Raw genomic sequence first — 15424 nt, 5'->3', positions numbered from 1 at the left:
ACTTTTTGTAGTCACGGTGCACTAGCAGCTCAGTTGTAATCACCCTGCTTCACCCACTTTCACCCCACAAAACTTAAATAATTGCCGGGGATTTAGACCACTTTTTGCGGTTACACAGGCAATAAATCTTAATACATCTGAAGTTCTCTGCAGTGAATCAATCAGAACTACATACACAAACAGTGCATAAGCAGAAGTAGACACATAGATAAAAGAGAAGAGCAGTGAAATCAGCGCTAATGCGATAAATGTAAAATAGACACTATAAGTGACAAACATAAATATAATACACTTTAAACTTAAAGTGGGGGCTGCCTAGGCAAAAATGTTAACACGGACCAATACAAACAAAAAAACGGCGCCTCCAAATGGAAATAATAAGATCTGACCAAATATAAAGTCCAATATGCATGGAGAGGAATCCTGGGAGGGATCATCACTTCATTGAAGATCCCTCCCAGGATTCCTCTCCATTCATATTGGACTTTATATTTGGTCAGATCTTATTATTTCCATTTGGAGGCGCCGGTTTTTTGTTTGTATTAGAAGTAGGCACATACTACAGAAAAAGAGATTAAATTAAAGCAACGCTAAAATCAACATAAGACATTTGTGTATTAGCACATCCAATGCTGATAATGGCACCTTTAAATCAAATGCTGCAGAAACATTTACCTTTTTTAAAAAACATACCACTAATATGCTTTTAGTGCTTCTGCAGAAATATGATAATGCTACACACAAAAAATATTGCCAATGCCCATCCTTGTAACCATCATACAGTATGCAACGTTAAAGCCTTCACCACTATTTTGTCTTTCTAAATTATTTAAAATATATATCTACATACTGTAATGCATGTGGCTCATCCATACCATTTTAAACTTTACAGAGTTACATAATAACTTAGTCAATGATTAAAAAATACACAGTTAAAAATACAAACAGTTACTTAGTTACATAGTTGATGAGGTTTAAAAAAGACATGCATCCATCAAGTTTTACCTATGATAAGTTTAGATGACAGATACTTTATCCTTTATCCGTACTTACAGTATATTGATACAGAGGAAGACAAACAAAAAACCCCAGTGAAATATCATCCAATGATGTCTCATCAGGGGAAAAATAAATTCCTTCCTGACTCCAAGAATTGGCAATCATATCACTCCCTGGATCAATGTCCTTCCCATGTTTACTTATTTGGTATATCCCTCCAACCTTAAGGGATGATCCAAGTCCTTTGTACTGGTCTTGGGATGAATAGTTCTTTTGAAAGCTCCTTGTACTATCCCCGAATATATATTTGTATATAATTATCATATCCCCTCTGAGACGCCTCTTTTCTAATGTAAATAAATCTAATTTAGCTAGCCTCTCATAAGTTAGATAGTCCATTCCCTTTATTAATTTGTTGCCTCTTTTCTGCACTCTCTCTAGTTCCATAATGTATTTTCTAAGGATTGGTGCTAAAAATTGTACTCCATATTCAAGGTGTGGTCTTACTGTAAGGAATCCACTACTGGCTTTGACTATAGCCTTGCAGACCTATGCAGTTGCAAGCTTCCTCTGGCAATCAATGGCACATGTGCTGCCTCTCATTGCAGCTTCTGCCCTGTGCAGTATCATTGGAGGAATACTCACACACCCTCCTCCTGTGATTGGATCTCCGCCCTTTATATCCTGGGCGTTGGCACTGAACCAGTGCCGAGCATAACTCCTACCTTGGACGTTACCGTCTCTGCCACAAACCATCCAGGCCTCTCTCCTAGTGTTCTAACCTTCCTAGTTCCTGAGTATCCAGAGGCCTGTTCCTGTCTCCTGTGCTGAAGCGTGGTTAGCCAGCACTGGTACCTGCTGCATTCTCTCCTAGCAGTGGTTACCCTTAATTTCCTGGTACCTGCTGCATTTTCTCCTAGCAGTGGTTACCCTTAATTTCCTGCGGCCTGCTGCTATCTCCATGCAGTGGCCTGCCTTGGACTTCTCTCCTCGCGCAGAGGCCACTCCTGCACTCACGCTCCTAAGCTGAAGCGGGGAACTCCTGTCTGCCTGTTGCCGATTCCTTGCTATGACTACGACCACCCAGATGTTTTCTATCCTGACCCTGCTTCGGCCATCGATTGTCCTGTCTTCTCCTACCCCGACTTTGGCTTCAATAACGACAATGCTGCCTTCTCCAATCCTGACCCTGCGATTTACGACTACGAACTGCGCACTCCGGATCAGTCTGCGCGGACTAAGGTCGGTGATTATATAACCCCACCTCAGCCACGCGGTCCGGTCCCGGTTTGTGGCGAGCATCGGCGTAACAGTATGCTCGGCCCATCAAAACCGGACCGCTCCATGGCGGGGGTTGGCAATTTTCCAACTGAAGTTATGTCCCGGCCTGCATACCAGTCCCACTCTGAAGGCCAGTATCTGTGTGAAATACTACCCCTGATTGAAGAACTGTTTACATATGAAGGGTTAACCCCTTTGCAAAGACAATGCCGTTGTGATCTCTTTATTAAGGCTTACTGCATCCAGAACTTAAAACAGTCTCTGGCCGCTTGTATTCGCTCCCCTGATTCCCCTTTAACCTGGGATAACGTGTACCCTATGGAACTGGCTGACGCCCAAGAAGCACTCTATGCCCTGGCCTTATCACTGGACATTCATCTAGTACAACAGGGCACCCTCCTCATGTTGGCCCAGTCTCAAGATACGCTCCAGGTACTTTCCTTAACACTTGACATTTGTATAAAAAAACAGGACCCCCTCCTTGCCAGCTACGCTGCTGCTTGGCAGATCCCCTATGCTGCCAGTCCTGTTGCTAAACCTGTGGGGGTACCTCCCTCCCCTAATAATGGTAAAACCATCTCTCTGTCGCTGCCCGCTAAGGAAGAAGCTGCCACGCTCCCTAATCCTGAGTTAACCTCCCTGGGTTCTGTCCCCGAGGTTTTTCCGGTCTTAACCCCTGCTAGTCAGGCCTATGAGTCCCCCACTGTAAATCCCTGCATCCCCCAGGTCAGTGTGTCTTCCCTAGCACCAGAGAATGAACCCTGTTTGCCCTCTTTTTCTAACCCAAAATTTCTAAGCTCTGTTCCCGAGGTTATTTCTGTCTTAACCCCTGCTAGTCTGCTCTGTGAGGTCCCCACTGCTAACCCTAATATTCCGCAGACTAATGTTAGGTCCCTAGGGCAAGAAGCTGAACCCACTATGACCCCACTCTCGGAGACTAGCTTCTTTTTCTCTGATTCTCAGGTACAGAGTAACTTAACCCTTGAGGTTTTTCCTATGTTAGCCCCTGCAGGTCAGCCCTATGAACCTCCCTTGGTAAATCCCTGTGGTCTGTCAGTCAAGGACACCTCCTTAGCTTCAGAAGATGAACCCCTTATGTCCCCTGACTCAGCTAAAATGCTCGGGGCTACGCCCCCTGAACTTTCAACAATAATACTGGCTCCAGTTAAAAGTATTCTGGAACCGTTTGTTTTCCTAAGCCTGTTCGCAGAATCCCCACTCCTAGGTATTTCGCTGACCCCATCTGTCACTCAGAGAGCTGAAATCCCTGCTTCTGAGCATAGACCCCTTTTCGTGGAATCTGTTGTCGTTTCTGATGTCCTAGACACTCTTTCCCAAATACCCACTTCAGAGACCAGCACAGTTGTGGTTGCCCCCTTGCACTGTCTGTGTTCTCCTCTTCTCAAATCCTAGGGTTTAAAGTGAACAGTACATATTATGACCCTTTCCAAGTGACCCCTTCTGAGATCAGCGTATTTGCTGTTGCTCCCTTAGTACAATTACAGTCAGGGCCCTCCTTTTTGAAGGATCAGGTTTTCAAATGTAAAACTCCCTTTACCCCTTATTTTGTAAACCTGCAGTCCCTTCTCACTGTAGTTAAAAGTTCTCCAGCAGCCGCTGAGTTAAGCTCTGCCGCTGCCAAATCTTCTGTTGTAGAAGCAACCTTCCCTAGCTTACTTCTGTTTGTCCTATCTGTTATGCCTGTTCCCTATGCTTTTCCTCCTCTGTCTCTGTGTGTTGCTTTTCCTGTTCTTGACTCTAAGTCTGTCTCCTTGGAACCGGTGAAAGCTATTAGCTTCCCTTTTAAGGTCCCTCAGGCTATCACTTCAGAGATCAGCTTATCTGTCCCTGATCCCTTACTATGCTCTGAGTCATCCCTTGGCTTCTCTCTGGCTCCTGAGGTGGAGCCTGATGGTCTGCCCTCCACCTCTGCAGTAGTCTGTGAGATGCCTATCACCTTTACTAAAATTTCTGTTTTGCAAGGTATTTCTCCTATTAAGTCTGTGATACCTGCAATTCCTTTAATTGGTTCCAAGACCCCTGTCACTGAGTTTCCCATGGAGTCTGATGCCCTCACTAGGGATTCTCAGGGACCCAATTCTGAAACAAGCGCAATGTTCTCTGATTTCATTACAGTAGCTAGTTGAGTTCCTGCTGGTTATCAATCACCCACTTCAGTGACAAGCAAGATGTCCCTGGTTTCTATTGGAAAGTCTACCCCAGTTTCTTTCACGGATCATGCCACAGCCTCCGGGATGATTAAAAATGACTTTAAGTCTGGGATGCCCACTCCTTTAATAATACTGTTTCACGCTGATTCGCCCACAGTATTCGGGGTATCCACTACTGACTGTATGTCTACTACCACGAACTCAGGGGTATCGCATTTGGAACTTTCAGTAATACCCGCTGTGTCCCTTTTCTCGAAAAATCCCGTCTTTAAGATGGACTTATATTTCCCTGTGTCTTCCACAATACTTTGGGTACTTGCTATTGACTGTCCTGTGGCAAAACTAGGGTTACCTCTCAAGAAGGTGCCTGGAGCTACCAATGTTAAGAACCCTATGTTTAAAACAGTAATATTTTGCATTGCTTCTCCCACAGTATCATGCGAGACTAGGGTACCTGGGACCTCCACTCCTAAGCCAAGCTCTAGTTCTCTGTCTTCTTTCTCTGTGTTGGAGGTACCCAGCTTTAACCCCAAGACTTTTTTCCTAAGGCTGATGCACCGCTTAACCGCCTGCCTGTTTTTTTGGATAAAATCTGTTTTCTCACCTTTCAAACAGACTCCTTACTCGCAGGTCTCTGTGCGGTGCCTAAAGTGCCATTTCTGGATGGCATTTGGCCTTTCTCTAAAACGAAGACACCCTTACTGGACCTCGTCGCTTTACCTGAAGCGTCCGTCCCTGTTCTCTATGGGTCCATTATGGGTATGGACATGCTGTCCCCTACCATCTCCTTAATGATTACTATGCCCTTCGCCAAGGCCATAACTTTGTATTTGATTCTTTCTAAAGATCACAGACCAAGTGAGGCGGACCCTTCAACTGCCAGTATTACGACCAAGAATTGCATACACACTGCTACAGACTCTCTCAAATTGCTTGGGATAGCAACCCTGCTTTGTATCAAAGTACCGCTTCATTAGTGTGCAGTGAACCCTCCCGCCCCATTCCCTCGCTAACCACCACCCGGAATTCCTTGGAAGCTAAAGACTCTCGCAACTTCCTCCGTGCTGATTTCACCAAAAACATTGCCTTCTCTGAAGATCCCTCTGCCATTTTTGTCCGACAATCTGTGTCCTGTGTCCCGTACTCTTGGACTATTACTATGCACCGGACACCTGGCTACTGCCCTTCTGATGTCCCCATTCCGGAGCACCCAGGTCCCATTGCCCATGTACCAAGAACTGCAGTGCCACCGCTGTCTTTTGTGGCACTCGCCAATGTACACCTGGATTGTGGACCTAATTCTCGCCGGAGACACTTCAGGAACAACTCAATGTCTCCCAGACCTATGAATGGTCCTGTCCACCCAGGCTTCTCACCCAGTGGTGGGGGTACTGTAAGGAATCCCAACAAACTGTGGGCTTTCAATGCCACCTCTTGCCTAAGGAGGTTTAGGAACAATTCCATGTCCCCCAAATCTGTGAATGACTCTGTTTGTCCGGAAGTCTCACCTGAAGGGGGGGTACTGTAAGGAATCCACTACTGGCTTTGACTATAGCCTTGCAGACCTATGCAGTTGCAAGCTTCCTCTGGCAATCAATGGCACATGTGCTGCCTCTCATTGCAGCTTCTGCCCTGTGCTCCATCATTGGAGGAATACTCACACACCCTCCTCCTGTGATTGGATCTCTACCCTTTATATCCTGGGCGTTGGCACTGAACCAGTGCCGAGCATAACTCCTACCTTGGACGTTACCGTCTCTGCCACAAACCGTCCAGGCCTCTCTCCTAGTGTTCTATCCTTCCTAGTTCCTGAGTATCCAGAGGCCTGTTCCTGTCTCCTGTGCTGAAGCATGGTTAGCCAGCACTGGTACCTGCTGCATTCTCTCCTAGCAGTGGTTACCCTTAATTTCCTGGTACCTGCTGCATTTTCTCCTAGCAGTGGTTACCCTTAATTTCCTGCGGCCTGCTGCTATCTCCATGCAGTGGCCTGCCTTGGACTTCTGCGCTGAAGCGTTGGTTTCCCCGACGCTGCCCTGCGGTGTACTTCGGCCAGCCTGCTGTCTCCCCCTGCTGAGACCGGCGTCATGGGCCGAGGCCGCTCCTCGCGCAGAGGCCACTCCTGCACTCACGCTCCTAAGCTGAAGCGGGGAACTCCTGTCTGCCTGTTGCCGATTCCTTGCTATGACTACGACCACCCAGATGTTTTCTATCCTGACCCTGCTTCGGCCATCGATTGTCCTGTCTTCTCCTACCCCGACTTTGGCTTCAATAACGACGATGCTGCCTTCTCCAATCCTGACCCTGCGATTTACGACTACGAACTGCGCATTCTGGATCAGTCTGCGCGGACTAAGGTCGGTGATTATATAACCCCACCTCAGCCCCGCAGTCCGGTCCTGGTTTGTGGCGAGCATCGGCGTAACACTTACTAATACACGTCTATCGAGTTCAACCTATGTTAAATTTAGACAACAGATATGTATCCTATATTTGTATTTACAGTATTTTGATCCAGAGGAATGCAATATTGTTTAGTATAAAAGTCAGATATTGAATTACTAATATTATACTATATAATAGTATAATATATATATTATCTCTCGTATTCTTTTTTTTCTTTTCCTATTATAATTATTTGTTTTGTTCTTACCCAGTTTGGACATTTCCTGAATCCCTGTAATGTGTGACATATATTGGTCTGGACTTTATAGGATGATATTCATACATTAGTTTTTTAGCAGTACAAATTAGGATTTTTGGATTGAACATGCAGTTTTTTTATTTAATAATATCTAATTAACTACTGTATTTATTTTATTCCATGCAGTGATATATTACTTACTGAAACCGAACTTGTGACAGACTCCCAGTTTGTTTCAGATGCCGCAGGCTGAAAATCATCCTGAAAGGAAAAGAAATAAAAATGTAAGCAAAGACTGTATCAGGGAAAAATCTATACGGTTATATCTAAACAGCCCCTTAGGCATTCAGACTAGACAGGCCATGGAAACATATCAACATTTTAGCACTATACAAGACTGCCGACGGCAAGAGTGCAATTCCTCTAAGCAACACAATTAGTAATGTAGCCATCCTCTTGGCTACTAATCTGCCCTACCTAGCACATAAGCCCTGGTACCAGCGCAGGCAATGTTAGGGTTAAATCTATGCCCTTGCTGCTGCTGCAGCAGTAAAAAACTCCCTTGAGTGACATGGGTGGGGGGGTGGCCTAAGGCCTGGGTGCTACCCTATCAGGGGCTCAGACCTACGATCCTCCCCCTGGGTAAAAAAGAGACTGCAGATCCAAATTTAGTGGTTCTGAGTTGTTAGGTGTGGAGCCAGGGCTCTGGCCACCTTCTTTCCGCTCCCTCAGGGGAGTGGGAACAGCTACCCCATATTGCATCAGGGGATATGAGAGCTAAGGATAGACCTTTGGGGCCACAAGCTCCTTGGGTTGATTCCAGGGACCAGAGAGAGAGAGAGAGAAAGTGTACATGTTGGTATGCAGAACTATGAAGAATAAAGAACTGTTCCTGTTTTATACTCCTTCCTGAGACTGCAGTTTATCAGGGGGAGAACAAGAGGGTTTTCCTGCTGGGACCACCCAGTTCTGCACCAAGTGAAGAACTGAGAAGAACCCTAAAGCCTGTCCTGTTCATCCCCAACTAACACCGGCGGACACTCAGTATCCTGTAAGCCTAGCAGGTGAGCCACACAACAACACCAGGTAACAGTGAAATATCCCAGAGGATGAGGGAACATTTGGAGGCGCTGTTACATTTGGAGGCGCTTCTGAGATCTCCTATCAGGACCGGATTTTAATGTAATTGAAAGGAGGTATGCTCCTGTTATGAACAAGGGGTAGGGGGTGGGCAGGTGTAGTGTTCAGAGGACTATCTCCCAGCAAGGGACCAACTTCGCTGCCAGTGGAACTGCAACCTGTGCTGCTCCCTGGTATGTGCTAGTTCATAGCATCCTAAGGACTGATGTGTAGGGCAGATAGAGATAAAGAAGCGCTCAAATGCTAGGTATAATAACCAATAAAAGCCAAAGCCAAAGTCCAAGGATAATCCAGAAACAATAACAAGGTGAGAATAACAGCAGCAATATTGGGTAATAAGCCTCCTGAAGACAGGTAATGGGTAGGAATGATCCCCCCACGATCAGTCTCATTGGAAGCAACCCTGTAGCAATGAAGTACTCACAAGTCCTTGGTTTGGGGCTGGCAGGATGTGCAGCTTCCAGCGGTAGCAGATACAGGAAATGGAGAGGAGCGCACGATCCAACAGGAGCAAGGAGAGGACCCAATGCAAAAAAATATATAAACTTTATTCTGTCATAAACCTAAAATCCAACGCGTTTCGAACGCTGGTGCGTTCGATAAAGAACGCAGCAGCGTTCGAAACACGTTGGATTTTAGGTTTATGACAGAATAAAGTTTATATATTTTTTTGCATTGGGTCCTCTCCTTGCTCCTGTTGGATCATGCGCTATTCTCCATTTCCTGTATCTGATGTGTAGGACACCTGCAAGGGGTGTTTTGGGATCCTGTGGACCCAAAAACCTCAGAAAGGGGACTATAGCACCACGATCTAAATGGATGGTGTTCACAGTATGTGTGGGTAATGTCCGAAGGGGGCCTCTTGAAAGTTAGGAGGCCAGAACCTCAGTTGGAGGAGCTACAGCAATACTAATAGCGGTCCCAAGCATAGGGAGCTGCACTGTGCTATATTTGAAGTATCCTGATGTGTACCATCCTAGGAGATTCTTGCCCAGCAAGGGACCAACTTCCCCGCCAGAGGAGCCACCATACGTGAAAAGAGCAGTTCCCGCCAAAAACGGGAGGACTGCGTGACAAGGTTTGCATAGTTGCAAGCTTTCTTTACAAAATTGTGCATTGCTTGGAGCGAAGCTGAAAGCCATGCCCTGAAATGTGCTGGGTTTGGCACGAAAGCTGAAGCCGTGCCCATCTGCTGTGTGTGGCTTGGCGTGAAAGCGAAGCCGTGCCCTTCCATAGTGTGCCTGTACTCCTGGATTCACCAGGGGAGGAGGCACAATGCTAATGATCAAGTGAGTATCACCACTAGGGGCGTAGCCGGACGTGGCACCATACCCCAGTTGCGCATGGTGAGATGGCAGAGCAGGAGCTAATCGCCACTATTCCCGCACAAACTCTCTACCATGCCTGAGTGTATTGTATACCACTATCGACTACCAGGAGGTTCCTGGTAGTGCAAGTGAAAGGGGAGAGTTTCCCGTACTGTATCTGCCCATGCTGCGATTTCCTGGGCGGAGAGGTGAGTCTAACATCCAGATGTCAGTGGTGTGGGACTCTCCATCTAAAGCCCAAGGTGTTGCTACCACCCCTGCTGGACCAGAGGGAGGACACGGCCTACCTACAGAGGTATGCGAACTTGACCGCAGTATAGGGAGTGGATGCTCCAAGGAACCAGTGTGTTCCTGTTTCAGATCCAGAAAGAAAGGTCAGGAACACTCTCTAGGGCAGCTTCCGAGTGTGATGTGTCTGTGTGTAATGCAAATGAGGGGCAGGTATTACCGTGATGGGACCCCATATTTCAAAGATGTGTCAATCATATGAACCGGACACGGTTCTTGCTGTTTACTGGGGACATTGTGGATCATTGGTGGGAAGAAGGAGATTTCTCTGTGGAAGAGATAGCAGAGGCCCTCAGGAGAAGATAGGGAAATGAAACTAGGGTTGATATAGCCAACCGGTTTAACCCTAACCTACCAAGAACAGCCCTCTCACAAACCACTATTTGATACCGAGCCAGGCCTGTGACCATAAATTAACCAAACTCGGCCAGACTGATAGATTAATAGTGCAGCGGCACCGTCAGTCCATGGGTATGCCTACTCCTATGTTCCTGAGTTCATAATGAGTGAAATAGAGGCCAACCGAAAGGAATGGTCCTAGAAGGGAAGGTGTCCTAAGATACCTAGCCTTCAGGTGTAATATCTCTAGGTATCTCTAGGTATACAATGAAGAGACAATATGTTATCTCATGCGAGTATGGAGGGTAGGGAGAAACATCTACAGCATATGGACCGGCCGGAATATATCCCCGAGCAGGGTGCAAAGAGGGTGTACTCCGTTACTGTTCCCAACGGAGAGGGCAGGTTAGTTAAGAAACCTGACCCAAAACATTATTATTGAAAGGGCTATGGATTCTCCATGTTGTGGGAGGGATCCAGAAATACCTAATTGGTTAAAACTGTTATGCTATGAACTGTAATGTCATCAAATGTTTTGCCATAAACTGTGATGCTTTGTTCCATGTTATCGAATTTAGGGATGGTCTGTAAATTAGGTTCTCAGTGGGGTCTGTAAGATTCCACCAGGGGCAGTGTGTAGCCATGTATCATCTTGGCTACTAATCTGTCCTACCTAGCACATAAACCCTGGTACAGCACAGGCATTGTTAGGGTAAAATCTATGCCCTTGCTGCAGCAGCAGTAAACAACTCCCTTGAGTGACAGGAGGGGGAATGGTTGGCCTAAGGCCTGTGTGCTGCCCTACCAGGGGCTCAGATCTAGGGCCTTCCTCCTGGATACAAAAGGGACTGCAGATCCAAATGTAGTGGCTCTGAGTTGTTGGAAGTGTGGAGCCAGGGCTCCGGCCACCTTCCTTGCCCTCCCGCAAGGGAGTGGGAACAGCTACTCCATATTCCATCAGAGGATAAGTGAGCTAAGGATAGACCTTTGGGGCTCCTTGGGTTGATTCCAGGGACCAGAGAGAGAGAGAAAGTAGTGTACATGTTGGTATGCTGTATTATGAAGAATGAATGACTGTTCCTGTTTTATACTCCTGCCTGAGACTGCAGTTTATCAGGGGTAGTACAAGAGGGTTTTCCTGCTGGGACCACCCTGTTCTGCTTGAGCCTGCTGGAGATAGAGGCGTTGCACCAAGGGAAGAACTGAGAAGAACCCTAAAGCCTGTTCTGTTCATCCCCAACTAACACCGGTGGACACTCAAAGGGGAGGGGTAGCCCTGAGGTATATAGTGTGATGCTTTGGGGTTACTCCTACCTCTTTCCTTGCTGCAGCAGTGGAGGATTTTCCCACCTACCATCACTGTTTTGGTTTAGTGGCAACATTATTATGATGGTACGGTAGCTCACAGGTTTGTGGATTTTGTCAGTGTTTTGGCACACTGTGTGCTCATTTGCATGTAATTTCCCAGAATCCCTTGCTGCAGTGGTAGCTTTGTATGCTAGGAGACAATGGTGAAAAACAAGGTTACAGACCTGTCTAAGACATGTGAATGTGCTCACAAGTAATATTTCTGTATGCTATATGCAGTGGATATATGCTATATGCGGTGGAGGTTTTTAGTCACCTTTTCACCCACCATAACTTAAATAATGTGTGGTGAAGACCTACTCATGTCTCAAGTTGCAAAGCCAGTACAACCAACCTCACACTGATGAGACCCACAAGGTCAAAACAGTCTGTCTGTAAGTGGGTTTATTGGCTTTGCATCTCACCCCAGGCTATGTTTAAAAGCTGTGTTTAAAGCAGCGTGCATTGGCTTAAGGGTTTAACCATGTAATGTGGTCTTGAGACAAAAGGTGGCACTGTGTGCTCATTTGCATGTCATTTCCCAGAATCCCTTGCTGCAGTGGTAGTACTGTATGCTAGGAGATAATGGTGAAAAGCAGGGTTGCTGACCTGTCTAAGACATGTGAATGTGCTCATAAGTAATATTTTTATATGCTACATGCTATACGGTGGAGGGTTTTTAGTCATCTTTTCACCCACCATAACTTAAATAATATATATATTTATATTTATTAAAAAAGAAGAAAATAAACAAGACAAAAAAAGAATAAACAAAAGAGAAAAATTAATGGAAAGAGATGTTACTTAAGTGTTCATTCTTGGTTGTTTATTTGTCACAGCTGGACTGGGATGTTGGGGGTGTCAGACTGGGGCCTTAATTCCTTGGTGGCATAATGCTCAATGTACTATGGTGGCTGAGCCGGTGATCCGGTCAGCTGTGGGGTCATGAGTCATATGTATGGTGGGCTCAAGGCATAGCCATGTGCAGACTGTCATGGCTTGATTTATTGGTTAAAAGATAACCTATAACGATTTGACATTTAAAAAAACTGTGGCCTTAATACCCCATCTACGGTGTGGTATGTTATATGTCTGTGTCTGTTATTGAGGAGGACAGGGAAGGAAAATGGGTCACCCATATGTCATGGCTTTACCTGTTTTGTATTCTACATCTTTGAATTTCCTGAATTGTATTAGTGGTTCAAAATCATATTGAAACTCACTAGAAGCAGATTTTTCTAGCTCTTACAGTATATTACTTTTATGACAAAGCATTTAATAGCTTTGTAACCACTCCCCACTTTGTGTTGTGAATTTTGTCATCTTGCTGAAAGACATCCTGTAGGCTATGGTAATACAATGTGTACTCTGTTAAGGATATGTTTGAAGTACATTACGTGTGAATAGACATGGCTGTAAGCACATAATATGCTGTACATTGTTTTAGTATAAGGAAATAGTAAACATCACTTTCATCTTGCTGAGATTAATTTGGAGGCCAATTTTACTTGTTTCAGTGAGTTTTCTTATTTGTTGCTGGGGGTCTCCTGGACTTGTGGCAGAAATAACAATGTTGTATTCAAATTGTAGGTGACTAAGGTACAGTATTCACCACTATTTGATACTTTTTTCAATGTCTTGAACTGTTCTTCAAGTGTTGCTATGAAAGGTTTTGGTGACATGGTGTCTCCCTACCACACACCTTTGTCGATCCTTATCTAACATGTATCTTCATGTAATCTAATGGTTGATGTTGGATTTTTTAAAATGTTCCTGATAATATAAATGAACAGTTCTTCAACATTTTGTCTTGTTAATGGATTTCAAACGTCCGATTAGTAGACAGAATCAAATGCCTTTTTGTAGTCTATGAATACTAAGTCATACTGTAAATCATATTCATTACATCTGTAAATCACTCCTTGTATCATTTGAATGTGATCCATTGTGTATTACTGTATCTAAGACCAAAAAATCAGGAATGGTGGTGCACAGCCGTGGAAATGAAATAGGGCTTGAGAGCACAATATTGAAAAAAGTCTTTTTATTAGCACATAAGTAAAAAATAGTATTTTGAATGTATGTACTGTACACTGTGTCCAGGAAAAGAAGGACACCATTAGTTTTCATCATATCTTACAGAGTATATTTCGTGCTTAATCCCCATGAACATTTAAACAATTATAGGTCTGTTATGTAAATTGGTATATGGAGAAATGGGTGCTCCAGAGATGGTGGAACTTCAAGTATAAGTGTCCAAAATAATAACGCAGGACTGACGGGCAAAATAAGTGACGGAGTGGGTATAAAGACTGTGATGTGTGAGTCACTAAAATACTCGTCTCCTGAAGGTAACAAATAGGAGTGCTAAAAAACACCCTAAAGTAGACAATGAAGACCTCACGGTGTAATAAATAGTACTCGTCTATAAAAATCACAATGATAAATACAATGAATCTTACCCACTCTGTCTGTCCTTGAAAGTCCTGCTTGATATATCCAGATGGCGTGCAATCTGTATGACGTAGTCCTGTGAGAAAAGCAAAAAGCAAAAACAGAGCACTGCCAGGGAGTCAGGTGGTAGAAAAATAGAAATCTATTTATTCAGTAGCACTCACAAACATCACCCCTAAAGGGTGAGACAAAAAACTCCTATGCGTTTTGGACCATTGATAAAGGACCCCTATGGTCCGAAATGCGTAGGAGTTTTTTGTCTCACCCTTTAGGGGTTATGTTTGTGAGTGCTACTGAATGAATAGATTTTTATTTTTCTACCACCTGACTCCCTGGCAGTGCTTTGTTTCTGCTTTTTGCTTTTCTCACTGTTATGTTAATTAACACTATAGAAGAAGCACAACGTAGACAATCAACTGATGTTAACTAAATTGAGGTCACTGTATTATGTCAATTTGTACCAGATACACTGTTGTAGGTTCATGTTCATTAAATGAGAAATAGGAGTTTTTCCTTTGTACCTAGCTTGTTAATGTGTTAAAATTTTGTAATATAATCTGAGACACTAAGATTACTATAACGTTTCCTTTCAAAGTACAGATGCAGCGTCTTTATTCGAAAATCTCACAGGTTGTATTCCTGGGCAGACCCAGGTCAGGCTGCATGATTTCCTCAAACTTTACCGCTTTAAGACGCGAGTTTACTAGTGTTTTTATTTAGTGCAGAAAATGGCATTTTAGCGTTGTCTGCAATATCGTCGAGAAACTCAAGTGGGCATCGCGAGTTGTTGTCTTAAAAATCTCATTGCAATTTAACCTGTCTTTTTTTGCCGTACAGTACAGTACTTCAAGTGTGTGTAATTGTAATTTGAAGATTAATTTTACGTGTTCATACTGTATACTACACATGGGAAAGAAGTCCTTTCTGAGGCTCCTTAGCCATACACAAATCCTCTAACTGTAGAAGTATACAAATATGACCACACACATCAAAAAGTATTTTTAACGAATTAAATGTTGGATTTGTACAGGATAATAAAGGTATAATACTAAAATACAACGTCGCTTCTTCCGAATGTAAAATGTAAAATCTTAATTCCCGCATACGTGTATGTCTAATTGGAACCTGATTGAAACACAAATGCCTGTCATCACATTTCTGCACATGTGTGTATGTCTAATTGGAACCTGATTGAAATGCATATGCGTGTCATAACATTTCTGCGCATGCGTGTATGTCTAATTGGAACCTGATTGAAATGCATATGCGTGTCATCACATTTCTGCGCATGCGTGTATGTCTAATTGGAACCTGATTGAAATGCATATGCGTGTCATCACATTTCTGTGCATGCATGTATGGCTAATTGAAACCAGATTGAAACTTTTGCATTCCACAAAAAAGGACGTCTATCTCTGAAGCCATGGCCGAAGCAT

The 15424-nt window shown here is 44.3% G+C and overlaps 1 protein-coding gene across 1 annotated transcript in view; it reads right to left on the bottom strand.

Moving 5' to 3' along the window:
* PDGFD (platelet derived growth factor D) overlaps positions 1 to 15424 on the bottom strand; it is a 311915-nt gene that overhangs the window by 106731 nt on the left and 189760 nt on the right. The window contains exon 4 of the mRNA XM_075592395.1: positions 7294 to 7353. Coding sequence (XP_075448510.1) covers positions 7294 to 7353 — 60 coding nt within the window. The remainder of the gene's footprint in view (positions 1 to 7293; positions 7354 to 15424) is intronic.

The sequence above is a fragment of the Ascaphus truei genome, chromosome 3 (genome assembly GCF_040206685.1).
Source record: "Ascaphus truei isolate aAscTru1 chromosome 3, aAscTru1.hap1, whole genome shotgun sequence".
Lineage (NCBI taxonomy): Eukaryota > Metazoa > Chordata > Amphibia > Anura > Ascaphidae > Ascaphus > Ascaphus truei.
This window is presented reverse-complemented; position numbering and strand designations above follow the sequence as displayed.